The 26,594-nt window shown below is 34.5% G+C and overlaps 1 protein-coding gene across 4 annotated transcripts in view; it reads right to left on the bottom strand.

Annotated features, from left to right (window-relative positions):
* Positions 1-26,594, bottom strand: part of OPA1 (OPA1 mitochondrial dynamin like GTPase) — a 43,779-nt gene that overhangs the window by 12,056 nt on the left and 5,129 nt on the right. Inside the window, exons 5-29 of one of the 4 annotated variants that reach the window (XM_088525524.1) lie at positions 26,295-26,348; positions 25,646-25,713; positions 21,518-21,628; positions 17,266-17,319; positions 15,379-15,483; positions 14,301-14,387; positions 13,617-13,730; positions 13,176-13,256; positions 12,680-12,754; positions 12,162-12,233; positions 11,962-12,061; positions 11,582-11,712; positions 11,272-11,344; positions 11,109-11,181; positions 10,454-10,569; positions 10,012-10,076; positions 9,312-9,388; positions 8,654-8,819; positions 8,004-8,156; positions 7,627-7,735; positions 6,911-6,990; positions 5,407-5,547; positions 4,240-4,356; positions 2,891-2,984; positions 2,338-2,448 (exon numbers count right to left, since the gene is read on the bottom strand). In XM_088525524.1, coding sequence (XP_088381650.1) covers positions 2,338-2,448; positions 2,891-2,984; positions 4,240-4,356; positions 5,407-5,547; positions 6,911-6,990; positions 7,627-7,735; positions 8,004-8,156; positions 8,654-8,819; positions 9,312-9,388; positions 10,012-10,076; positions 10,454-10,569; positions 11,109-11,181; positions 11,272-11,344; positions 11,582-11,712; positions 11,962-12,061; positions 12,162-12,233; positions 12,680-12,754; positions 13,176-13,256; positions 13,617-13,730; positions 14,301-14,387; positions 15,379-15,483; positions 17,266-17,319; positions 21,518-21,628; positions 25,646-25,713; positions 26,295-26,348 — 2,427 coding nt within the window. The remainder of the gene's footprint in view (positions 1-2,337; positions 2,449-2,890; positions 2,985-4,239; positions 4,357-5,406; positions 5,548-6,910; positions 6,991-7,626; positions 7,736-8,003; positions 8,157-8,653; positions 8,820-9,311; positions 9,389-10,011; positions 10,077-10,453; positions 10,570-11,108; positions 11,182-11,271; positions 11,345-11,581; positions 11,713-11,961; positions 12,062-12,161; positions 12,234-12,679; positions 12,755-13,175; positions 13,257-13,616; positions 13,731-14,300; positions 14,388-15,378; positions 15,484-17,265; positions 17,320-21,517; positions 21,629-25,645; positions 25,714-26,294; positions 26,349-26,594) is intronic. The other 3 variants (XM_088525526.1, XM_088525525.1, XM_088525527.1) reach the window with 3 other exon arrangements.

Raw genomic sequence — 26,594 nt, 5'->3', positions numbered from 1 at the left:
CTCTGTGCAGGTCTGCTCCTCCTCTCGACAAGAATTGAGGAGAATTAACAAGAGGACAGGAGTGGCAAGGCTGACAAACTAGGAAATAACGTCCGTGCAAGGAACAGATTAGGACTGTTCAACTCGGGAAAGAGAAGAGCGAGTGCGAGCAGCACAAACATCTATAAAACCGTGAGTGGCACAAGAAATGAATAGAGAAAGATTATTCAATGTTTTCCACAGTGCAGGAACTAAGGAGAACCGTATTTTCTCTAATGAAACTGGCAGGTGGCTCAAAAACAAACAAAAGGAAGTACTTTCTCACACAATGTGTAGTTAAACTCTGGAACTAATTGCCACAGGATGTTGCAGATGCCAAAGTTTACATGAGTTCAAAAAAGCAATTAGAGAAATTCATAGGAAGAAGAAAAAAATCCATGAAGGGTTATTAATCACAAAGATGTTACTTCACAGTTAGGAAACTCTCAGAAGAACAGACTGCTAGATGCTGGGAAAGCAAACCAGGAAAGTATTATTGCATGCTTAACCTGTTCTTATACTGTTTCCTAAGTATCCACACCTGCTCATTGCCAGGAATGGGATACTCAGATCCATAGACCACAGGACTACTTCATTACAGCCATTCTTATAGATTTGAAGCACTGAAAAAAACTTCTAAAGTCACTTTTCCCCAGTTCAGCTACTCATCTTCTGCTCTACTCCTTTTTGAGGATTTAGAATACTGACAAGACAACCTGCTCAATAAGTCCTGAGATTCATCTGAGCTTTCATTGGAAGGTAGGTCACCTATGCTAGAAACACACGTTTGTCATCACACAATTTCTTGAACAAACAATAAAACTCAGTCAATGCTTCAGCATTAAAAACTGTTGTAACATAAGCGAGACAGTGTTCCCATGTTATCTGTATTAAGACAGAAGTGCCTGAACTTCAGATATTTTAAAAATTTATATTTATAAGTAAAGTTTCAAATCAAGAAGCTTTTCGACCCCATATTTTGGCTGGAAATTAAAATAGAGTTTGCAACCATCAGAGGAATAATATTCCAGACTTGCAGTATGAATAGTGAGGAGCAACAACAAGTTAACTCATATAAAGATAGAGCTCAAGAATGAATGAATAAGATTATATAAGCACAGCAGCTGCCTGCAACAGAGGGAAACTCAACTTCATGACTCAGGAGATCCCTTCCATTACATTCCTAATTAAAATACAAACACTTTACGAACATGTGTTGTGGCAGCGAGGATTTTCTTTCCTTAAGCAGATTCCTGATCTGTACTGCATGCTGTAAGAGGAAATTATTTGTAGAGAACTGCACTTGTTGGTGGCTCTTTGCTAACAAAACAGATCTGTCTCAGGAGCATAAAGTATTGTCACAAAGACAAGCATTCTTTCCACTGAGAAAAAGGCAAAGTAGTCCTTTTTTTCCCCTGTCATCTGCTGTTAAAATTATAACCACTTAGCAATAAAAGCATGCAGAAAGTAGAAAATGTTGCTAATTTGATTGTAGAGCTAAGCATTGATAGTTTTAAAATCTTCCCACAGGTACAATAAAACAGAATGGCTCAGCATATATCGCTTTGCACTGAATAATGATTTCTTTAGAAAAATGTGCCTGTCATTTGTGACCTGGATCTGAAGAAATATAGTGCAGGGCTGGTGTTCTAGCTACACTGTGATTTATGAAATGCATACGAAACACATGAAGCATAAATACTAATGCACACATAGTTATGATTATATATACACAGGTAGATTGCTCTTATAGGTTATAGTTTATAGTCATAAAATGAGAAGGTTTGTCTTTGTATGCAGGGATTAAAATCTCTTGGATGGTAAATCAAGGAGATTTCCAACTATTCTGTGTTAAGAGCCAGCAAGCAAAAATATTGCTGTGGGAAAACACTATAAATTACCCAATGAAAGAAAAAAGGTGGGATCAAAACCTTCTTACACTGGCAGGTCTGAATCACCCAGAGACAGCTCTCTTAAGCATGGAGCAACCATGCTGTGTTAGAAGGAAAAACAAACAAACAATACCACTCTCTGTTTGACTATGCTTTTCAATATACTGAGGCAATTAATCAGTGAATTTACATCTAGTTTATAATATGCTGTTTTACACATTGTACCACCCTTGTCCACCACTAAATCAATGATATCTTGTTGTATTTTTTCAAAAAAACCTTCCCTTTGTGACAGTCAAAAGAGTATGAGTGACACACACGGCACTAAGTGAGCTCAACTTGGCTTTTCTGCCTATCAGAACAGTGGTCAGAATTCATTTGTTTCATTTCAAATTCGTTCTTAAACACTAATGGAGCAGGTACTCACTGAGATCCTCTGCCAGCTGGACCCTTTTGCCAGTTAGTAGCTTAACCTTTTTTTCATTGTCTTCAGCAAAGTCTTCCAGTACTTCCTTTACATTCTTCTCTAAGCGTCTTACTGAAGAGAGAAGAAGAAGAAAAAAAAAAAAAAAAAAAAAAAAGAAGAGAAAGATTGGTAAGACTTTGCACCTATAATGATCTAAAGATAAAACTTGGGAAGGTTTGAGAGTAATGTAATATACGTTATCAAACTAATCCAGTTGAAGATAAAAACAACATAATTCTGAACATATAAGTCTCTTGTTCGTGCCATTAAGACAAATTCTTGGAGAGAGATATGTTCAAATTTAAAAAGACATTTTCTCTCTGAATAATTTTATTATTTGATAGCCTTTCTTTTTCAGAAGATACAAATATACCTAAACCTAAAATAGTACTAAAACACACACACACACACACACCCCTCTTTTGGAAAAAGCTATATGTAACAGTACAGTAATATCAGAAATTTCTTTTTTTTTGTTTCAAACACCACAACTGGCTCACCACAACAGTTTTACCTTCAGTGTTAGTAAGCTGCTGCCTCAGAGTATTTGCTGTAATTGCCAGCATTCGCTGTATTCGCCAGAAGAGGACAATATCGTTACATTCAAGCTGAAAGAAGGAAAATTTTAGCATTAAACCTCTGATGTCCAGTGAACATTGTATGCTCTTACAAGAATCCCTTAAAATACCCTTTTATTGACAATGGCAAAATTATGCATACACATCCTGATCTTGCACAATAAACCCACAGAATAACTGCTGTAAGTAACAATGAAACATACCCAAATTTTGTCACTATCTAAGCCACACTTAATTACATTGTATTTTCTCTACACCCACAATTTTCAAGGAACTGTATCAATGTTTGTATTATATTACTTTTATTATACAATTAAAAAGCAATTTGCTCATACTGTATATAAGCTGCTATGTACAGTCTAGGACTCACACCACACTTGTCCCTCACAAGCACCTTGAAAAGACTTCACAAATCTGAAGTCCATATTGTGACTACCAATCTGATGCTTCTGAAGACAGTGTTGGACTAAGGGCTATATTAACTAACAACAAAAGAGAGTTTCTATATTTGTGAGGATGGGAGGAGTATCTTCACAGCAGGACTACTTAAAGCAGGAAATAAGAGGTTGGACACCACAGAGTGGCAGCTCTTTCCATGTTATGATCTCTTTCTTTCCAATTCTTTTTCCTTGGCCTTGGAATCTTAACTGCAGGCAAAGACATTTCTATACTAGTAACGACTTCTGGCTCCATGGTGATGATTGTTTCTCATTTAAAAGTAAAGTAATATGCCAAGGAAAATGAAGGCTTTTACCTTTTCAGCAATTCCTCTTTGATTTAAAAAAAAATAAGCGTGATTCTCATTTGTGTGATTTTGAGTACACTGACATTTGTTTTTATAACCTTGGCTTTACAAAACCATCAAGTAATTTAACCAGAAAAAAACAGTCATAAGCTCTGTGGTTTATTTTTTCTACAAATTAATTGTAGTTCCAAGCATTAACTCAAAAAATATTTTATCTTGCTTACTCCACAAAAAAACACTTTATTTGATGGTTTCTCCAAATTTTATGCATCAGTCAATAGCTGTGCAATATGGTTGTCTGTGCCTTTACAATACACGTGGATAAGTAACAGATGCTTAGTTCATGACTGATATCTAGTGGTCACTCTAGGTAATTACCATCACATCAGATTTTTTTTCAGTTACAAACCTATGTCATAAGTCATCATCAGCTATGCCAAGTCAAAGGTTATAAAAGACAGACTAATTTAAAATAATTGCAGGAGAGGAAGCTGCAATTGACATGTATAAATATTTAGACAAAAATATAGTTCAAGTTACCTCTGAGTCCACAAAGTGCCTTTGATAGTAATAGAAGCCTCTTCGACAGAGATTGCAGTGGCTCAAGGCAGTCTTCAGGAAATATCTCCTATAAATTTGGTGCCATGTGTCTTTAATCTACAAAAACAGTGCTTACATTAACATAAAAATTCACTACTATGCATACTTTAACAGTCACATTTGATTTAAAAATAAAGTTTCAGAGTTCTGCAAACTCTACAATGTAATAAACATTTAAATGTTTCTCAGGAACTGATCATCAATTACGATATGATCAATATCTGAGCTAAATTTGACAAACATTACAGATGATTCTGTCAATTTAAAAGTCCTTCACTTTAGGAATATATTTGAGTAGAGCACATTAATTTATTAGCTAAACTAGATTAAAGCATACAGAAATATTTAATGGTTTTCAGTAAACTACATAAACAAACATTTTTAACTTTCCTTGATTTGGTTTATTTACGTTTCAGTTCTTCAAATTAAATGCACATATTGATACGGCTCTTCAAAAAAGCTGAGTGCCCGTTCTTTTTTGTTTCTAGCTAAGCAACTGGGTTTTTTTTGTTCATTCACTTAATTAGATTAGTTTAATTAGTTTTTTTGTTCATTGCACTTAATTAGATAAAGGGTCCAAATATAGGTAAGAGTCTTGCACTAAAAAAAAAAAAATCCAGACCATTTTAAACCTACATTACTCTCTCTTAGGGTAAGCTGCCTTTTCACAACTATTTTTACAAAATTTCCCTCTTTTAGATGAAGCTACGATCTTCAAACTGAACATACAACTACAAAGAACATCTTAGTAATGCAGAACATGCTTTATGTTATCTTGCTTACAAGGGCTTTGCTTCCACTGTATAGCACATGCATAAAGACTTTAAAGGGAGTCTTGCCACAATTCATGCCTCTACTGTAGGCGAGAAAATCTGCTGAGTAGATTTTGACTTCAGTCTAAACTGTCAGATTCCAGAGTGTTGTACTGTACTTGTCTGACAGCCAACAGAAGAGAGTGAATTGCGTGCAAGCAGTAATTTAACAATTCATTTGGAAACATCTGGATTACAAACTCAGTATTTAGATACAGCCTTTTTAATGCTATCTAGAAAGAGGATACAAATGTTCACAGAAAGCTTCCATATGTTTTATGACAATGTGTCTTACCAGACATGGGTCCACTGTTACTCCTCTTGCTTCAAGATTCTTTCTGACAGTCGTCACTTCATCATTCGCCAGATAAGCTGCATGATCTTCATTGCATTTGATTAATTTCTCAAGTTCATTTTTCGTTTCATTACGAACATGCTGGAATAAAAATGTGCAGTTAAAGTTATTAATCAAGTTCCTCAGAGAGAAACAATGGCAGGAGGTAGACTTAATGTCTCTCAGTAATGAGTTAGAGCAGAAAATTCCCTTACAACTAATAGCTCTTAATTGTATTTGATCTAAAAGTGTATTTTATGCACAGACAACTCAAACACAGTATTTTAAAATGCTAACTATCTGTCAATTTTTCATACTTTTGTTCCTGTTCTTGTGGGCAGAAATGTAGAAGAGGAAAGGAAGGGAAAAAAACATGGTTTTAAGTCTTCCTTTCCCTCCACGAGCATCAGCAGGTGTGGTTCACATTTTCTTACTAAATGACACGATTTTGCAGATTTGAAAACCTCTATTTAGTTTGGAAATACACCTGCCCTGCTGCAGTAGACCTAAGTGAGATTTCATGCAAATCATTACTTCTGTCATTTTTCTTTTGATACAAACAGCAAAAAAAGAAAGGCTTTATGCTTTCTGAAAAGATAAGCAAGGTAATAAACACACTCAGCATCAGCAGTGACACTGATGAAAATGTCATCTTCACCAAGCAGGAAGTCTGTCTAGTCTCTAATTCCATGCATCCAAACCTTCAGATTATTGCTCATTAAATTCAAGACAGGTTGAATTGACTGTCTTTCTCCTATACCCGGCTGCACACAACTGACTCAAAAACCTTCCCTCTGAAACAACTTTATTTATTTATTTTTTTAAAGTATTCTTTTAAAATCTGCTTATTTCTTAAATGTATTATTCAGTTTTAGAAATATCTAGAGAAAGTAACATAGAAAGGCCATCACTGGACAGTGAAAGCAAGTAGCTATTTACATTTAAAAGGAGATAATTTCCAAAGCTGAATAAAGTGAGAATAGAGCTTATGATGGAAATGGTCAAGCAGAATTTACAACGGTGACTAAGTTACTAGCGACAATACTCTCACATATTAATGAAATTCAATGAAGCACGATAGGAAACTGCACAAGATTTCTGCTTCAGAGGAAATGCTTGGAAATATGCAAAAGAATAGCCCATTTTCTGGCCCATTTTTTCTTAATTTCTCTCCATTAGAAGAACTATAATGTATTGAGCTCAATGAGAGTAAAGATGTAATTCAGGAAAAAAATGGAAACACATTTGCAAATCCATACATATTTATATTAAAAATGTATGCAATTCTTTCTGGTGTAAAATTTTAAACTTGAACACTTAACAGGTTTAAAACTTTTTAAATTCATGCAAGTGGGAGGAAGTATGAAAAAGATTTTTTTTTTTAATGTAGTGAATTATAATCAAAGTTTTCCAAAATAGACTGAACTACATTTTTATTTATTTATTCTTTTTTTTTTTTTTTTACCTGTTCTTTGGTGCGGGCTACCCAGTATAACCACCTTTTCTTCCAGTCTGGACCTATCATATCTTCAATAACAGATTCAGCTGGAAAAAGAAACATGATGTTAACCATCACTCAAAATACATGCAAGTAGTGAAATGTGTGCAGTACTAAAATTAGGTACAAGAGCATGAAGGGACATTATATGCCCAAGAACATAAGATATGCCCTACGTGCTCAAGTCACGTGTCTTATTAAATTGCACTAAGACATTAGCGTTAAAAAATGACTGAGTGAGAGCTGGTACGTCTACCAAGAAAAAAAACACACCTGCTATCCCTCCACTGGAGACAGCCCTCTGGATTTCACTAAGTCCAAAGTTACACTCTCTTGCAACTTGCATCAAAACTGTTATACCACAAAACCATAATGGACTAGCTATTCTCTTGAAATTATTCAATACTTCTCCACGCCTGGTATATATCTTTCAATTCTACAGATCTCTTCCACTTATCTTTCAACTGCCTTTTTTAAGAGCAAGAGCACTAGGCTGCCCTAGCTGCAATTTGCCAAACCCATCCATCAGTAACAACGTTAACTTAAACTGCCTCCACTATCTCGGTTATGCTGATAAACTCACACTGTCTTGAAGTTGACCAGATCAGGAAATTGTCACGGATTTAAAAAAAAAAAAAAAAAAAAAAAAAAAAAACACAAGCAGAGTAAATCTCATTACTCACTGTCTTTGAGACGACTTTGGAGGGTCTCTTCCATAAAATGAATAGCTGCATCCCACTGCTGCTTATCAGATATTGACCGATCTTCTAAGGCATTGTGCTGGATCACTCGCTGCAATACAGGACAAATCTTTAGCCAAAATTATCATTCAGGAAAAAATAATTCTGACATTTTCTTCACTTTGATATTTATAAAAATAGAATTTAGTGTGTATACTGGATTTATTCAAGATACACCTTCAAGGGCACCAAAAATATATTCCTGTGCTGTTAATTTAACTCTCTTCTCCTAGTCTAAGTAACAAAAAAAGGTGAAAATTCCTCAGAGTCCATAGAGTTAAAATAAATAAATAACAACAACAAAAAAGACTACATCATACCAGGCTATCTTCTGCTCTTTCATTCCATCTATGACGCTTAATGCTTTCTTCTTTGACGGCTTGTTTCAGTTTATCAAAGATATCATCGTGCTCTTTTCCTTTTTGTTCTGTCATGAATCGGGAAAATTCTTCTTGCAATGTCTCCCACGCCACCTGGAAGTTCAGGAGACAATCTGGACTGCAGTGGACCATTACGTCATGTATCAGCAGTACTGACATACGAAAAATTAAGTGCATTCTGAAGATGATGCACAAGCAAAAGTCACCGATTTTTCCTTGGCTGCCTTATCTGCTAGTAAGAAAGTTAATGCTGAAAAAATCTACTACATTGTGTTGGCAACTGGAATTCTGTTAAATTTGCATACATCTTAAATATGAACACACATAGATTGAAGGGGTTTTTTAAATGCTTGAAAAGGAATTCACTTTTTATGCTTTGTTTTTAATGAGGAAATATTCACTAAGAGAGCAAAAGAACTTCTGAAGTGTTCTTGTTATATATGCTACTTGAAACGAGGGTTATGTCAACTTCCTGGCAAGTAAGTCGATTAGAAGAAATTCAGCTTTTTTTTTTTTTTTTTTTTTTAAAGATATGGTAAATAGGAAAGTGAAACACATCTTTAGAGAGATGAAATATCTTAAGTTCTAACCTCCACTGCTTTATTAGGCAATTGCTTGTCAGTCCACTGCTTCAGCTTGATGTCCACAGTGGTGTTAAACGTCCCCGAGTTCATAGTCTGTGCTGCTGGAAGGTAGATATTCTCAATCACATGAGTAGATACCCTTTCCCACAGTGTTTTCTGAAGAATCTCCTCCCTATGATGGAAAGATAGAGACGTGTAAGATGGCTTCCAATAAAAAGTATTTAACAGGTAGGTATTCAAATCATGGAAAACACTGAGAGAACAGACATATAGAACACAGGAAATTAACATCAGCACATAGCTTCAAAAATATGTAGTTGTAACTAAGGATGCAGCTACACATTGTGTTCAGCAGCAAAGCCAGCTTTGTAAGGTCACCTCTGCTGCTTAGGGATAACAGTCCTTGAACTTTTTAATTACACTGGCATAACCAGGCTGAGCTCTGCGTGCATGTAAAGGAAGGTGGTAGAGTGACAAAGCAGCAGCTGTCTAGCATTAAAAATCATCCAACTAAAAAGTCCACACTCCCAAAACATATGAGTTTTGTTTCTGGAGCCTTCCAATTTGTCTATTGGAATGTACCATAATTTTTCACTTGGGATTTTCATTGGTTGCTTCCAGGCTTTAAAAAAAAAAAAGAAAAAGAAAAAGAAAGTTACTGTACCAGTGCTTTGGTGTGACCTGAGTCAGACTTATGACTTCATCAAGGATCTCATTCTTGGCTTTTTCAAACAACTCATTCTATGCAAAAGGAAAAATATGAAAAATGATTTTAAGTACAGTGAGACAATATTTTCATATGAGGAGTATGAAAAAACCTTTTCTTATGGCCTTAAAGCCTAAGATGATACCTTCTGGTCATGTTCTGGACAATGTATGTGCTTGTCATAAGCTACCCTGGTTAACCATGCATCTTCCCACCCATCTGTTGCATGCCGCTGGCCAGGCAGGGCATTTGCTTATTCAGGGGACTCTATAAAAGAATTAGAGAATGGGATCATGATTGTCTTGTAATGCTCCATCTGAAAGAACAGGGAGTATAACTTATCTTTGCCAGATTTAACCATTACAATCGAAAAGAAAAAGATCTATTCCAGTGGGTAAATTAAGCTGAGTAAACATGCAGTAAAAGGAGGAGTTTATTTTTGTTAAGGGTTAAATTACCACAGTTCTGAAACACAGTATTCATAGCAAGAACTGTGTTTGCTCCCCCTAGAATAATTTACACTGTCCTCATATGTCAAAATGCTGGTACTTTATGATAATTTTAAGGAACTTTAAAAACGGAGATTAAAAAGCATGAATTCTAATATACAGTCTTCAATACTTTTTAACATACAATTTGAACCAGAAGTGTAATTTACCCTGTCAAGCTCTCGCAATCGAGGGTAGTTGTTTTTCCATTCAGTCTCAAGATTAAAACGTGTGGCTGAAAAAGAAGAATCAGCAATGTGGCCTTAAAATTTGAGATTATCTATGGAAACTTCATGGCTATTTTAAAAAATTAAAATGTATGAGTATATATATAATTTTCATATTCATGTAGATAAAGTTAGAGCCAAATCAGAACTATTAAATATTTCAGTCAAGACAATATTTATAAAAGGTAGTTAAAGACCTGCAAGCAGTAAGTTATTTTCTGTCATTCCATGTACTAAAACCAATGTACAAACATACATTTAAAGCATATCCTGAGTTACTACTATCATGTAAAAATTTGCTAATTCATTCTTTTCTATAGCTAAAAATGGAAAGTGAATGTTGCTCTTTCACCGGGTCTTGTGAAACACTGTAGAAAAAGTTTACCTTTAAAAGCATCTGCCTGCTGCTCCACCGACTCTCTCACCATTTTCCAAAAGCAATCTGACACAGCAAGACTCAAGTTTTTTGTTGTTACCTGGTGTGCCTTCAGCATAGATGTCCTAGAAAGACAGACAGCTGTAGAAAATTCTACTATTTACACCCATCCTTGTCCCCATTTTCTCTTCACAAGAATAAAGCTTCACTTCTTGTGCAGGAAAATAGCAAGCAACTTTCACCTAAACTAAAATCCGAGAGGATTGATCCTTCAAATGCACTGAAGTTGATATGCAGGGCTGGATTCATGCCTCCTAACTGTCTCAGAAGCCTTAGATACAGATAGAGAATTTGGTTCTTCTGGAGCCAAAGAAATGATACAGAGGCTCAGATCTGCAGTAGAATGAACTGCTGCTTGAAGCCAAATGTCTCTCCATTGCCTTACAGGCTAACTTGTGCCAGGCTAACTTGTTCGCCACTGTTCACCACAGTAAGACATATAGAATAAATGGAAGAGATCTTAAATAGCATCCTCATACTGCAATCCTTGGGAGAGAGAAGAAAACAAAACAAAACAAAAACAACACACCACACAGCTAGAAAAACTGATGCTAGCATTTTCCAACATGGGATCATTTTAGTAAAAGAATAAATAGCAACGTACTTTAAGAGCTTTGAATTTTGAAAAAATTCCTCTTCATACTCTTTAATAGAGTCAATACTTTCACTGCTGTTTCCTGGAGAAAGAAGAGAGTGCTGCAACAGTTCCATTTAAACAATTATGCTACACTATAGAGGAGAAAATAAGCAGAGCCATAACTCTTTACCTTTTCCTGTAACGACTGCAAAATAACCCAAAGCTTTCATTGGGAAGAGTTTGCCTTCAATTATTTGCTGGATCTATGATAACAGAGGATAAAAAAAATAGTGATTTTGTACAGTGATATTCATTCCTGGAGTTTTAAAGGCAACTCTAATTATAGAAGCACACAGATTACTGTAAGAAGCAGTTTGTATATAAAACTAAACAATCAAACGTGTAAAACAGATAGGTTAGGTCAATACTTTTGACTGCATCTGAATTTTGTGTGTGTGTGTGTGTGCGCGCGCGTGTGTGTGTGTGACTTTTCAACTCACCCTGCTTGGGCTAGCCACATTTTTCTCAGCAAGATCAACTTTAGTCAAAACAAAAATTGTCCTTTTTCCTTGGGGATCCATTTGGCTCACTAAGTCAGTGACAATACTGCGTTCTGCATCCACTGATCCATCTGTTTTTTTTAAAAAAAGAAAAATAGAAAAAAAATTAAACTGTTTTCTTCTAAAAAAAAAATTGGAGAAATCTTGAATTTGATTATTGTCATTTTTTTTAACTGCTAAATGTATTACTGAAGTTTGTTTTTGCTGCTAATACTAAAAGTGCCCTAACTTATAAACAGAAATTCCACAATTGGTACACAATACAGAACTAAAAGTATTAATAAATCTGCTACTTGAATTACCATGTAGACTTCAATTACCTTGAATACAGAGGATGATGGCATTAGGGTTCTGCATATAGGCCTTGCTGATACTAAAGATAGTTTCTTTTGTATCTGGAGCCATACCTGATGTCACAGTCTTAAAAAAAAAAAAAAAAAAAAAAAAAAAAGTACAAGTTGTCAAAGAAAAGGTTAAAACTCACAGATCTGAGACATATTTATTTTTGTAATGTACTTACACTAATGACACCAGGTAAATCAACCAATACCATTCTCTGCAAACCAGGACCTTTGACACTTAAGGAGATGGTCTGTAAAATAAAATTGAAATAATTATACATTCACATATAGACTCATATCTACCTTACTGCACAATATAATAAATAGTATTATATCGTGTAATATACATTATGTGATATATATAGAGACCTTTATATAATTACACATATATAAAAATAATAGAGATATATCTATAAGTATAGATATATCTATAAACATAGATATATCTATGAATAGATCAAAACAAAATTTACACATACATATGCTTTAAACTAGCAATGATCTATAATTTCAAAGTCAAATTTTATAGTCATGCATTTGTGATATAAAACTGATTTTTAACAACCCAAATACATTCTGTATACAACAAAACCCACAAGTACATACAAACTGGATCGGCCAGTCTCGTATTTGAAGGAACAGTTGCAGAAGACCTGCACATGCAGATATTTGGCACTACATATTTATCAAGTCTTACCTCAGTGCTAACAGTGCACCCTTCTTTCACACTATTTCTCATTCTGATTTCTATTTCATTTCTCAAAGCTGCAAGCTGTTTTGACAAAGGCAAAATGTCAAATGTAAACTCTTTGTAATCCTAACACCGACATAATAAAAAACACGACCCAGAAATTATGCTAAATCTTTGCTTGTAACTGCTGACAAAAATCTCAAGTGCACCAGGAAAACAAACATATATTGACTAACTAGTTTGGTAAATGGGGCACAACAAGATACCTGCCCACTCTTGCATACTCCAAAAAACATCCTGATACAGGAGTTCTTTCTCTCTTCTACACACTCCAGTACCAGCCCAAAACAATACTGAGAGATAAAACAGTGTCTGGCTTAATACACTGTCCCATTCAATGTTTCACTTTAATAAAACAGGGTATAACAGTCTATAACAACTTTTAATTTTTCAGATAATTAATCAATAACACAGTAACTTCAAGCCACATCATTATACTTACATCTTCTTCCTTGGTCAGATCAAACTCCCGAGAGCTGTCTTTGAATAAAGCCACATGATGGGGACCTTCACTAAGGGTTACCTAAGTGGTGAAAGCCTTACTTGAGAAAGCATGGTAAATCTAACACACAGAAATATCAGAAGTCCATGGCATGTATACATCTCACTACAAATATATGACTATGTAATGCTTATATAGCACAGAGCAATTTATAGTATAAGCTATTCATACAAAACCACATACACTGCAAACTATTACTACTCTGTGACAGTACATATGGACCTTATACAAACCTGCAGAACTTTCATCATTGACTGCAACAACTCACTTGATTCAAGGCCACTTTACAACCAAATTTCTATATAGACTTCATTAAAGCATGCCATTAGAGAAAGTACTATATGGTGAATTCTGATACAGAGATTACGAAGCATTTCCTACCTTAACAGGGGAACGTGTCATCATCTCCCCAGATCCTCGAGGGAATATGCGAGCTTGGGCGATCATTTCTAACACACTGGTTTTTCCTGCACTTTGATCTCCAACAACTACCACCTTAAGTGAGAGTTTAAATGAACATTATTTTTTGGTAAAACATTTTAGAAGCTTAGATAAAACATGACTAAAGAACCATAATCCATAATAACATAAGCTGCATTATGTTTGAAAATAAATACAATGTTTTAAATATGGTGTCCTTGATGAAGAACTTTTAGTCATACAAAAACTTTCACTACTGTGGGAAATGACAGGGGGTTACCCCCTCAGCTCACAGGTATATATATTCTGAAAACCATACTCATTTTATTGTGCTTAGAAAGCTGAGGTGCCTGGATGCTATTTCTGCCAATTTAAAAACGGAGGCTGAGCACAGCAGCAACATCTAAACCAAGTTTTATCGTGATTTGGGACAGACTTAGTGTACCTTACATAGATTAGCCTTGTCACATCTAAAATATGTCTCAAAGACATATTTGCTGGGGTTTTAAAAAAACATGACCAAGTTGTATTTATTAAAATTTCAAATGCACAAATCAGTACCAGTAACTTGCTTTCACAAGGTATCCTCTCCCAAAGCACTGGTACTTTTTACTAGAAGTACAAATACCTTGAATTCTTACTTACTCGAGGTAGATGATCTTGCGTGTTATAGCTGGCATCATAATCAGACAAGATGTCAAGTACTTCAGAATACATATCAATCAAAGATTTCTAAAAGAAGAAAAGCAAAAAATAAACACTCCATTGATTAACAGAGCAAAGATCAAATTCAAGATGATTTCATCTATTATTCTGTAAGAGTGTGTTTTATTTTCTCCTAAGTATTTGAACCCTAAACTATCTATACTGCAGCACAGACCTGTTTTAAAAACTTCAATTTCCAGCAAAATTAAGCAAGCAAAGTAGGCCTTTATCTTCTGGGGACAAAAACATTGCAGTTCTGGGTGCATCTTAATGAAACAGCAACATGAATATTTGCAAAGTGAGGGATTTTACATAAAGCCTAAGAGACTCACTCAGACTTCACAGGTTTCAAGCTAAGGTGAACTGCATTCCTTCCATTAAACAGCTAGACTGAAGTTTCCATCTGGTTCAAGAGTAAAGATTAAAAGGGCACAGAACTATAAGTGAAAATAAGAAATCAACTCATTGTCTTCTAACTTCTAAAGGATGCAAAAAGAGGCAAAAAATGTCCCATTTTTAGAGTGTTCCGGATGCTGACAAACAAAAGCCAAAAGGACACTTAGTTAAAACTCCATGGATTTATACTGGACCATAAACAGACTCTTTCCTGAACTCATAATTATATTCCTACCAATTTTAATAAGATCCACTACAGATTGTGAAGGTGTTGGACTACGTATATATAAAGAGCTGAAAGCATATTTATTATCAAATGCAGTGAACTTGCATAAAAAAGTCCAATCCACATTTTTTACCTACTTAAGCAATTTATTTAGTTAGAATTCATAATCTGTGTGCTCTTCTGCTGAAATTACTTTCAGAAGTCACACAGTTTGAAAAACCAACTTGCAAAAGCGAAAAGAAAAAGAGATTTTTTAAGCTAGGTGACATTTAATACATGAATATGCTAAAATAAATGTTAAAAGTTCAAATATGAATCACCAAATAAAATTTAAAATAGCATGACAAAATCCATGGCATAATTATATTTCTACACTGATGTGCAAAACAAAAATACCTTTAACTTCCTCTGATGAATTCCCTTGTCATCTCTTTGCAGTACTAGTTTTCTTAATTCTTTGTTCTCCTTCTCTAGTCGTTCCAGCATTCGTTGGTATTTGAGCTTCAAAACAGTGGTACAAATACACTACTTTAATATGAAAATAATACACTCACACAAGCAAAGTTTTACCAATGAAAATACACTGCTCTTCAGGCAAGTCTTTCAAAACTATAAAAACCTGCATGATCACTGGAGTTTTCTCTAAAATACAAGGTCATCAAGAGAAGACCATTAGAAATATTTTCTTCAGCAATACCACACCTTGACTTCAAAAGCTTCAATAAAATCACAGTGTTCAAATTTGGGGGCACACAATTCAATATTTAGACAAGAGGAGCTACACAGTCAGGTAGAATTTAAGGTCACTGGAAACTGAGATTGCTTAATCAAGATGACAGAGCCTAAACACAACTTTGCATACACAGTCTAGAACCTGCCTTCTATACTTATCCTCAGTTCAAGAAGCAACTGTACCAGCTCAATTAGTGTCGAAAAAATGATTACGATAGTCCTGTGAAGTTAAAGACATGGATGTAGTTCTGCCACCTTACTCTGGAAACTGTTTTCTACATTCAAATGCAGGCAGATACAGGTTAGAAATTGATGGGACAGAAAGAAGCAGTCTCAACTAATAGCCAGTTTGCACTGAGAAGTCCAGTTCAGGTATGTAACAGCAAGCTGTACCTCAATTTCTGCCTCTTCTGTAAAATAACGAGCCTAGAGGACGAGGCCATGTGCATGAAGAAACACGGTCCTTGTTCTTTAAGGATTGCTTAAGAGATGAAATAATTCTTTGCAAACAGGATGTGCAGCTAAACACTGTACTGTCCACTACTATGAAAGCTACATTCCAGAAGGGGTGGAAATGCTCCTCTGTTCAGCTCATGTATGAAAGTCCTAATGGAACTACTGAACATTAGACCAAATTTCAGATAATAGGAAAACTTATTTTGTGACCTTGCTCTTACAAGACACAAGCTCACACCTATTTGAAATTTTGATATAAGGTAGGAGATTTATTACTATTTTATCTTGTCTAGTAGCAAGTATAAGCTTTAAATAAAAGTGAATGCACACACGTCACTGATTCCACATATACAGAAATTCACATACAAATGGACTTTCCTGTCGTGTGCACGCCTGTCATTGCACTTCTGAACTGTACAAATTATGGTGGGCACTTTCTCAAATGTCACATTGAAAAGCAGTGATCCCAAAGTTAATCTCTAGAGTTCTCTTCCATTCCTGATAACCAACAAGCAAGCTTCTATGGTGAGTAACCAAAAAAATACTCAAAACGGGACTTAGCAAATGCACTTAAAGAGTTTCCCTAAATTAAGAGATTAAAATACAACAAACTTATTTCCTTGCTGCAACAAAATGTGCCAATTAAACATGTAAGATATCAGAGAGATGTATATAAAGCACTGAAGTTACAAAACAGAAGTAAAATATTAAGGGTAAATTTAATATGCATTATAAGTTAAAAAGAGGAATATCATACTTGCACAGAGATAAGACTAACTTTCAGAAATACACAGTGTTTGAAAGCAAGAAAAGCATTAAGGGAAAGTAGGATTACACATCTGCTTTACTGAACAGACTGAAAGTCTCTTATATGCTTTTGATTACAGACAGAGAGAGAATAACAGCTTGCATGGCCTTTGCTCTGAGCAAACAATATCAGCCCAGTGCACTGATGAACTCTGCGATCCAGCAATAATTAAGAAAATCTTCATTTTGGCCAAATACTTTACTTTCAGGATTTTTTTTCCAGTAAAATTCAGCTTGATGTACACAAGCCTCTATGCTTAAAGTACTCATTAATTCAGAAAAACCTACCTGAGTGCGCAAAAGTTCTTCTTGAAGTTGGTCAATCTTTTCTTTGTCAGAAACCTACAAAGAAAAAGAATTATGACTCCCAACACATGGCTTCGTTTATCCCCTGCAAGTAACCGCATCCCAGACTGAAAGCTTCATTCCACATAAGAGTATTGGCTTTACATGCATCTTAAAGTAACTAAATTTTCCAATTAGCATTTGAGATTTAATGCAGATGAAAAGTTCCATTTGCAACAAGACAATCACATGAAGAAACTTCTAAGTTCCAGCGCATGCAAATGCAAAGATTAACCATTCAAGACATAACGGGAAAGTGGGTCTACGGACAACCAATATTTTGTTTAGCGCTCAAAGATTCATGGCCACTGGCTGACATGCAGTGTAGAGGTCAAACTGAGAGGTTCTCATATGTTCATATTTGGAATAAGAACAATCTCTATCACCAAAACACCTTCTGGCTTCAGAAATTACTTTCAAATGACCACTGGAAGGAGAAATGGAATCTTATTCAGATTTATTTTTCAAATTGTAATCTAAATGGGCATGCTAAACTCAATAAATTGTAGTTAGGATAGTCTTGAAGGGTTATTTTACAATCTTTTTTTTTCCATTGATAACTGGAAAAAATAGGACATATTATAATACAAAATATTTTGAAGTTCAAGGTAGAAATGTAAAGATTGGGTAGAGATTCTTAATCATATATCTAAAAGATAGGTTATTTGAGAAGATGTAATAAAAAACAGAAATGTTCAAAACAACCCATTTTTAATAACACAAGCACAAAAGCATGAATGGTGCGATACAAATTCTTATATAAATATTTATAAGCAATATAAACCCAATGACTAACTGGTAAAACAGTAAATTTATAAAAAATGATAATCAAAACAATTACTAAAGAGAATGTTACAGGTAAAAATTTCAATTGGAAAATAAAGATTATGTAACATTGCATCTCAAATTAATTTCACATCAGGAAGAGCACATCATTTACCATGCAGAGCATTGATCATTTAGAAGTCACAGATCAATTTAGTTACTTTAATTGCACATGTTACAGATTAATAAAGAAGTCTCATTCATAGCAATTGACATTATTAAGACACTAAATTGTAATACAAAGGATCATGTATGCACTTCACAGCAGGCAATCCCAGCTGACACTCCCATCTATACCCAATTATCCCCTTGAGCAGGATAGGTTCTGCAAATTTACTTTCTTATCGCTTCTGCTAATTAGTTCAATGATAGCAAGAGTGAATTAGAAACAGGATGAGATTAGCATATGATCAATTTGATGCCTGTAGCAACAGTATGATATATGTAAATAATCATTTACAAATACACATACTTTAAACATCTCAGAGACATATGGGTGGGGGGAGGGAAGCAAAGAAAATGGTAAACTATGGGAATTGGGAAAAAAACAAGAAACAACAGGGAGGGAAAACAAAGTGTTTCCATGCAGTGCAGATTCTCAAAGCAGCTAACATTTTTCCACTCTTTGCTTCTAAGCAAATTCCTGAGGTTTCTGAAAATATTTCTGGAGCTTTGATGCATTTCTGAAGTAGGTATAGACAGATGAGCTCTGACTGCTCTCATATGCCGTTGACTTATGGGTTGTACATTAATGTTAAACCTAGCACGCAAATATACTGACCTAAAGGAAACAATTACCTAGCAATGCACAGTTCCAAAAAGGCCAGTTAGGCATGTTATGTCAGGAATAATGAACATCTCGAGAATGATGTCTCTGGTTCTGGTGTGCTTTGAACATTCAAATGCCATTATCATATTGAATATTTTGAGCATCTGAATATTATGAACATTTTTAAGTGTATCAGCCAATAAAAGCTATTGCTATCATAACATCATGAAGTACTAATAGAGTCTACATGCCTAAACTGTGATTTCCATTCACTGGAAAACATATAATCTATTAAATACATATATTTATATGTATATATACACTTATCAATTTATTTGCTTGATCTAATACAGCATGTTTGGTATGTCCAGTGTATTCCCTCTTTCCCCAATGCCATCATAAATTTATTAAAAAAGTAAAACAAAAAAAAATTTTGCTTTTAATACTGTCTCATTATTATAAGCAAGATGTGTTACTTGTCTCCATATTATTCATCTTACAACTGAAATAGATTTAATACTGAAGAATTAAGTTAAAATGCAATATTTGTAAACAAATCAGGCACTAGGACTTTAAAGAACGGTATTGAAATGATCATGTTCTTTAGCAGGCAGGCAAGTCAATTAAGTTACAAAATAATGTTAATTATGGGGGTATAAATGAATTCAGCATAATTCAATGCAAAAGGACACAAAGTGATTTATTTCAATGACAGTAACAGCTTGGATAATGATTGGAATCTTTTAAGTTAAATCCTCATGTTAAGGTGTTAAAGAAAATGGTTTACCACATCTTTCAATTTGTTTCAAACAAAAATACATTCCTGGTCATTAGCCTTGTTTACCAAACAGCACTTTTGGAAGTTTAATTAGAATTCTATACGCAGGGACAGTTAGGTTTTCAACACAGAAAATACGTGGAGTACCTGACATTGTAGGACAGGACAGCATTTACAGCAATAGCCTTAAATCTATTCTACAATTCCCAAGCTGTGAAATTAGTCCAAAGAAAGTAATAACAAGGTAGAATTTCCAACAGAAATAAATGTAATATCAACTTCCCCTTTCCTTTCCCTTATGTATCTGTTTAGTATGCAAACAAGGAACTTTCAGACCACTGAAGACACCTATCCTTGTCTAGAAAAATGCTCAACTGAAAGGGAATGAATACAAGAATTATACGATACCTTTTGAGACAGAAATGAATATCAAAAGACTGCCTATTATATTTTGTTATATAGTATTTAGTTTAACCCTAAGATTGAAACACATCAGTATTATTTTAAATCTAGAGAGGATATTCATTAAATAAATTTGGAATGTAAAATATAAGGAATTTCATTATCCTTTCATTATCTTTTTTATTAGCATTGTTAAAGGAAGAATATCAGTTTAGAGTAACCAAAGGTTGTAATTCTAAATCATGGCAAGAGTAAAATGCTTGAATTTAAAATACTATTAGGTTCAAAGAAGAAAGTGATTTCCTCCAGACTTCCACTAAAAAACACGGTAGTGTGACACTAAGTGTGATCCACATATACTGCAATCCTCTCTGGGGCACTGTGTTCAGATACATGTAAGATTACATCTGCATCCAGTGTAGAAATCTAAAACTACTTAAAAATGTGAGGAATCAGATTTCTTTGAGTACAGAAATAGTCAACAAAGAAACATGGTTAAGAACTACAGGTTGCAACAAATTAGACTACTTAAAGTTTCCCAATTTCAGAAGCATTTGCAATTCATTTCAGCTGCTACACTCTGAATAAGAAGATTAGAGCTTAAATTAAGTAAAGTCATATGCAACAGTCAAGCACGTCAAGATGAATTGTTCTTTACAGTGGAGAGTAGATTAAAACACCTTGATATATTGTAGAGAGTGTTATTCACAGAATCACAGAATGGTTGAGGTTGGAAGGGACCTCCAGAGATCATCTAGTCCAACCCCCCTGCACACGCAGGGTCACCTAGAGCACGTGGCACAGGGTGGCATCCAGGCGGGTTTTGAAAATCTCCAGAGGAGACTCCACAACCTCTCTGGACAGCCTGTTCCAGGGTGCTGTTACCCTCACTGTTAAGAAGTTCTTCCTCACATGGTGGTGGAACTTCCTGTGTTTCAACTTGTAACTGCAATATTTAAATGCCTGTGCAATATTGCTTCTAAGAAGCCGCGGTCATTATCAGATTGTTTACAGTATGAAGGAGGAAAAAAATGTTTCCAGAGAAACATTGTCAGTGAATACCTATATTCTCACAAGACAGTGCTGCAAGAACCAATAAAGAAAACAGATTTGACTGGTTTTGACTATTCAAATATTTTCCTTAAATCCATTTTTAACATAAGCACTATTAATACTTTTTATAGAGGTAGAGAACATACAATGTCTAAAACAGTTACACAAAGAATTTGTCCTACTTTTAACACAATGTTTTAAATGCAACTAGGTTAAACTGAAGCAAGGCTAACAACTTGTTGTAAGGTTGGCTGAAATAATTATTTTTGGCCCACAATTTAATGTTAGACTCTTCTAGCTCAAATGCATGAGAGGCTGAAGTATTTGATTAGTGTGAATATAGTACATATGGTCCCTTAAGCCATCACCTTTCTCTTCTGCTGGGAAGAGCCCGTGTTATATTGGCCAGCAGCTCTGCGTGCTTCTTCTTCATGTTGCTGGATTTGTTGTTGCAACAGAATGAGTTCGCCAAGCAGGCCCTGCCGTGAGTTTATAATAAAAAGGAGAGGAAAAGTTTGGGGTGTAAGGAGGACAAAGTTAAATCAAAGGGCATGACATAAAGACAGATGAAAAACAGGAATGAATGGATCAGTTCAAACAAAATGGAAATTTCATTTGCAAGACCTCTTGCTAGCTACCTGGGACTGCATATAGCTAGCAAAACCATGCATTTTGCAAATCCAAGTACAATAAATATTTAGCTACATTTTTACAACAAAATTCAACTTTAAGTCATCACTTAAATCCTAAAAAAGTTCAACTACCCTGGTTTTAAGATATTCTAAAAGGTTTCAGCATCCTATTTCAATAATTTATACCAAAATTTCTTAAGTATCAGCTGCTTTTCAAAATTTAACCATGCAAGTTCAAGCAGCAGTGTTTTTTATATGCTACAGAAAGTTGGGCACAACAGTTCACATGCTCGATTTTATTGGGAACATGCAAGTTCTTATTCTGTTCTTGCTGTCAGCAACAAAGATTGTTTATCAAAGGTTATTTGTCCTGCTACGTAACCTTCAAACTAAATTTGAAAGAGATAATCTCTCTTTTACTTATAGTCCAGTTTAAATTACTGCTATCATAGTTCTTCCTGATTATTTCAAAATCCCTGAAACTTAATGCTTACTTCTTCACTCATTCCGCATTTCTTTGAAGTTTAGTTTTTTTCTTTTTTCCTTCCATACCAAATAACCTCGCAATGGTAAGCTATCTTTCAAAAAGTCTATGCTGGTTCAGAGATGCTACACTAGCTTCCCACTGGAACTTTCTTTATAATTTATTCCAGAGAATGTAGATACAAGTATTAATAAGCTATTTACATAAAGTCAGTTAAGTATTATAATACCATACTTCCCTCCCCCCAAGAAAGCATTCACTAAAACAAAAGGTTTCAAACAAACATGACAGGAATTCAAATCCTGAAACAGAACTTTTGTGTAACATATTCACATCTACGCTCAAAGTATACGTCTGTTATACAAAATACACACACAGGCATGTACACATAAGGATAAACCACACAGGAGAGAATGGATAAAAGGAGAGAGACAATCAAATGACCAAATGTAAATATTTGTTTAAAAAATGTGATATGTGTATAGCACTGCACGAATAGAACAATATTCACATTTGTATTTCATTGAAGCACTTTAAGTATTAACTAATATCTACACTGCTGGACTAGAAAACATATTAGGGTTGTATCAAAAAAGAGCCAAAACGCAAGTGATGTCAATAACTTCCTTAAACAGTAGTATTACTGTAAATACTTGAAATGTCTTAACTTGGAGCAGAAAATCTTTTCTTAATGGATTTTGAGAGCCATTTATTTTCTAATGTAATTAGCTCAGTCATTTTTTGCCTACAAATTACATCAGTATGCAGTTTTTTGTTTTTCCTTTCAATGCATGCTACTTCAGAACAACTTGTAGAATATTCAATTACTACTTTCAAACTAACTTTTCTTTTTGTATGTGTGGGGACATCAAATGCAGGCAAGAATGGGCAGACCTTTTATGTTATCTGAATGACAAAATACCTATTTTAAACAGAACTCTGCAGTCTGGAATTGAAGCAGCTCAAGAAGGACTTAGTGGTGATTACTAACTTAAGACTGAGACTAAAAGGAATAACAAAGACTGCATAGTTTCTTTTATTTTCCTGCCCATTTGGACACCAGCCAACCAAGCTCCAGGGAAATAATTAGCAGAGATTCTGCCCATAAGAACTTAACCATCAGCAACTCATCAATACAAAAGAGAAAGCTACAAGAATTCAGGGCACAAATAGGTTGTGAATTTCCTGAAAGCTAAAATAGATGCTAGACAGACTATTTAATAGAACTGAAACACAGTTATAGTACAGCATTATTTTCAAATCTGTCTGAAATGCTATCTAAAGAGCAGAAGTGTTATAGGAGTCAAGTGATATGTGGTATTCCTTATTAAAGCTTCTTTCTTCTTCTCCATCACTTAGCTTTTGAAGAACTGCAGAATTCAGGTACTGCTGCTAATACTTACTGAAGTGTAAGACCCTCTGCTGTCTGATAAAGGCAGTTTAAATATTGCCAGATCCTCAGGAGTGAATCAGCTTCTCCAAGTCATGATATTTTATCACAGCACCAAAGATAGAGAAAAGTTTGTGCTGTCAGCTTTGAATAATACACACTGAACTGTTTATCTACCTTCCAAGTCCCAAATCAATAATTCAGTCACATTTTCACTTTCACCCACTTCATCACAGTTATAATGACCTAGCTTCCTTTATAAAGTAGGCTATAAACTACCAAATTTGCTTGACGTAAGAGAGGCCTGAAATTCTCCAGGAAGGTTTTCTTGAAGATAGCTTTCAATTAGAAAATTATGTTATTTTCTAAGAAGCAAACACTGCCATTTCAGTAACAGTTTGAACCACTCCTACAGCACAAATACAAAATATTTTCCCATTGGCTTTATAGCCATTTTCTCTTTCTCTGAAAACTGCAACTATAGCATTTTATGCATTCATACAATCACAGTTCTTAAACTAGAAGTGATTGGAAGTGACAAGTATTCTATGAAGAAAGGTGATCTAATTGTCTAGAAAATAATTTGCTTGCCAATAAACTAAGTGATTTTTCTATGATAGCTGTATGCAAGTGCTGCATTTAAAATATGAATACAAAAACCAGAACATTCAGATAGCAAACCATCACTTCAAGCATAACATGCTGGGTGTAATTGGAAAAATAAAAATTAATAACCCATACCAAATTTTGTAGATCATAATGGTTTAATAAAAGCTGATATTTTCTTTTTCTATCAAAGTTATGTTGGCAAAATTAAAATGCAGTTGCCACTGCATTTTGAAAAACAGAATAGTAAGTATTTATGTATTAGCTGTACCCAGAATAAAACTGAACTAGTTCAGCTACCAAAGCTACTGAATAAATTAAGATAACCATTCTTTAAAAGTCAATATTATTATCTGAACTATCTATGCTAAGCCATCCATGTGGAAACAACAAACCCTAATAGAATATCTTACTGACACTGCTACTAACGAGGCGGTAGCAAAAAGCTGTATGTATTTCTAATGTAGAAATCTGTCACTGTTCCAAAGGGAAAATTTGACTATAAAAAGTGGTCTTTGCACAAGTTTCAAGATACATACACATGCAGAATTAACACAGAACAAATGCATACATGCCTGAACATGTAGAAAAGTCTTTCATGTAAAAGCCCCATTTACAGTTCAGGAAAAACTAGGAACTTATCAGTTGCAAAAATAAATTCCCCAAAATATATTGCTGCTGTTCCAATTTTTTTTTAGAAAATGTTTAAACGTACACAGGCAAAATGAAAAATTTTATAAGCAAAAGTTGTTGCTTAGCAATTCAATAAAAATGAGATCTGCTATTCATAAGAGCAAAAAAATTAAACTTCGTTTTCTTTACTGGAATGAAAGGAAATCAAAAAACTATCAGTTATCAAAATATAGTAATAATGTTTCCAGAAAATGATTTTTAAAAGTTTTATAGAATTTCTAAATGCAGAAATTAAAAGGACAGATTCCTTATGAAATACAGGCTTTTTATTAAGGCAGATTCGGATACAAGAACCACAAGCCTGAAAATGCCGAAAGGAGGTTGCAAGAGAAAAAGCTTCAAAACGAATATAAAAGCCTAAGCCAACATCTTATAAGCTCAGGTGCCGCTAGGAACATATCTTGGAAAATTAGAAATGCACAGAAAGATACATAAAATCACACGTTCATCATAATCCAAGCTCCTGAGAATGTAATTTTGAGAGATTTTTATGACTACCTTGTATCTTAGAACATGCCTATTGTCATTACACTGTTTATATATCAATAACAGCAATGCAGTCTCAAGCCATTTTCAGTGATAAATTCTATTCAAGCTGCTTTGAATAAATAACTACAACTAGTTACCTAAGTACTTCAACAAAAAATTGTGATGTCAAGACATTTCTATCTTTGAAAAAGCAATCATTTACCTTCTTGTACTGTTTGTCATTTTCATATCCTTGGTCTGTAGCTCTGAATGCCGTTTCTCCTGAAGAGCCTAGGGCATAATTACAGAAAATCATTAGAACATCCAAAATGCACCCAAAAATTTCTCAGAATACAACTAATCAATATAAAAGTTTCACCCCCTAATTACTATAACATCAACAATCTCTGAAGTTGCAAATAACTCCAAAAGATTTACTGTATGTAAAGAAAAAGGAATTCAGTTTAAAACTCATCTGAAAAAAAAAAATGTAACCGATCTAGTGTGTGACTCAATGAAGATATAATAAGGGAATAGGCAACTTCAGCTAGACTATTCACGTTCTGAAAGCATCTAAGCGAATATATTGTATAGACAGATCATAGTACCAATTCTATTTTACAAGGAGAAACAGAATACTCTCTCCTATTGGAAGGCCAAAGATTTTCCAAGCAAGCTTCTGAAAAATGTCTGAAATAAAAGGCACCTGCTAAGGACTGGCAGAGAAATATCAACTTCATTTTCAAAGTGGGATATCTGTATTTTTAGAACAACTGGATGGTATTTGTAATTCAATACGGAATTGCTGTAAGTTTGCTCACTCCCTCTTAGCATAGCAGAGTTAAGGGCAGTAAAAAGGGCTTTTTACACACCTAACAACAGAAGCAGATCAGAAGCTCCTATGACTTCACTAACCAAATTGTAACCTGTGAAAAATCAGCAAAAGAGGGGAAATAAAAATTATAAATACAAAACAAAACGGAAAACAAAGATGATGGATCTTTGTCTCATTTGGAGTATCACATAACCAAAATGGTAGTTATGCCCACGTGAGTCTGATAACAAACACGTAACATCTCTCGATCCCAGTCACTGATACACTACAATTCTAAGCAGGCAAAATACAGGCAATTGCCAACTACTGGTCGCTATTTAACTTGATCTCTATTTAG

Source organism: Tinamus guttatus, unplaced genomic scaffold (assembly GCF_059628265.1).
Source record: "Tinamus guttatus ecotype Peru unplaced genomic scaffold, ASM5962826v1 Tinamus_guttatus_pri_ptg000227l, whole genome shotgun sequence".
Classification (NCBI taxonomy): domain Eukaryota; kingdom Metazoa; phylum Chordata; class Aves; order Tinamiformes; family Tinamidae; genus Tinamus; species Tinamus guttatus.
This window is presented reverse-complemented; position numbering and strand designations above follow the sequence as displayed.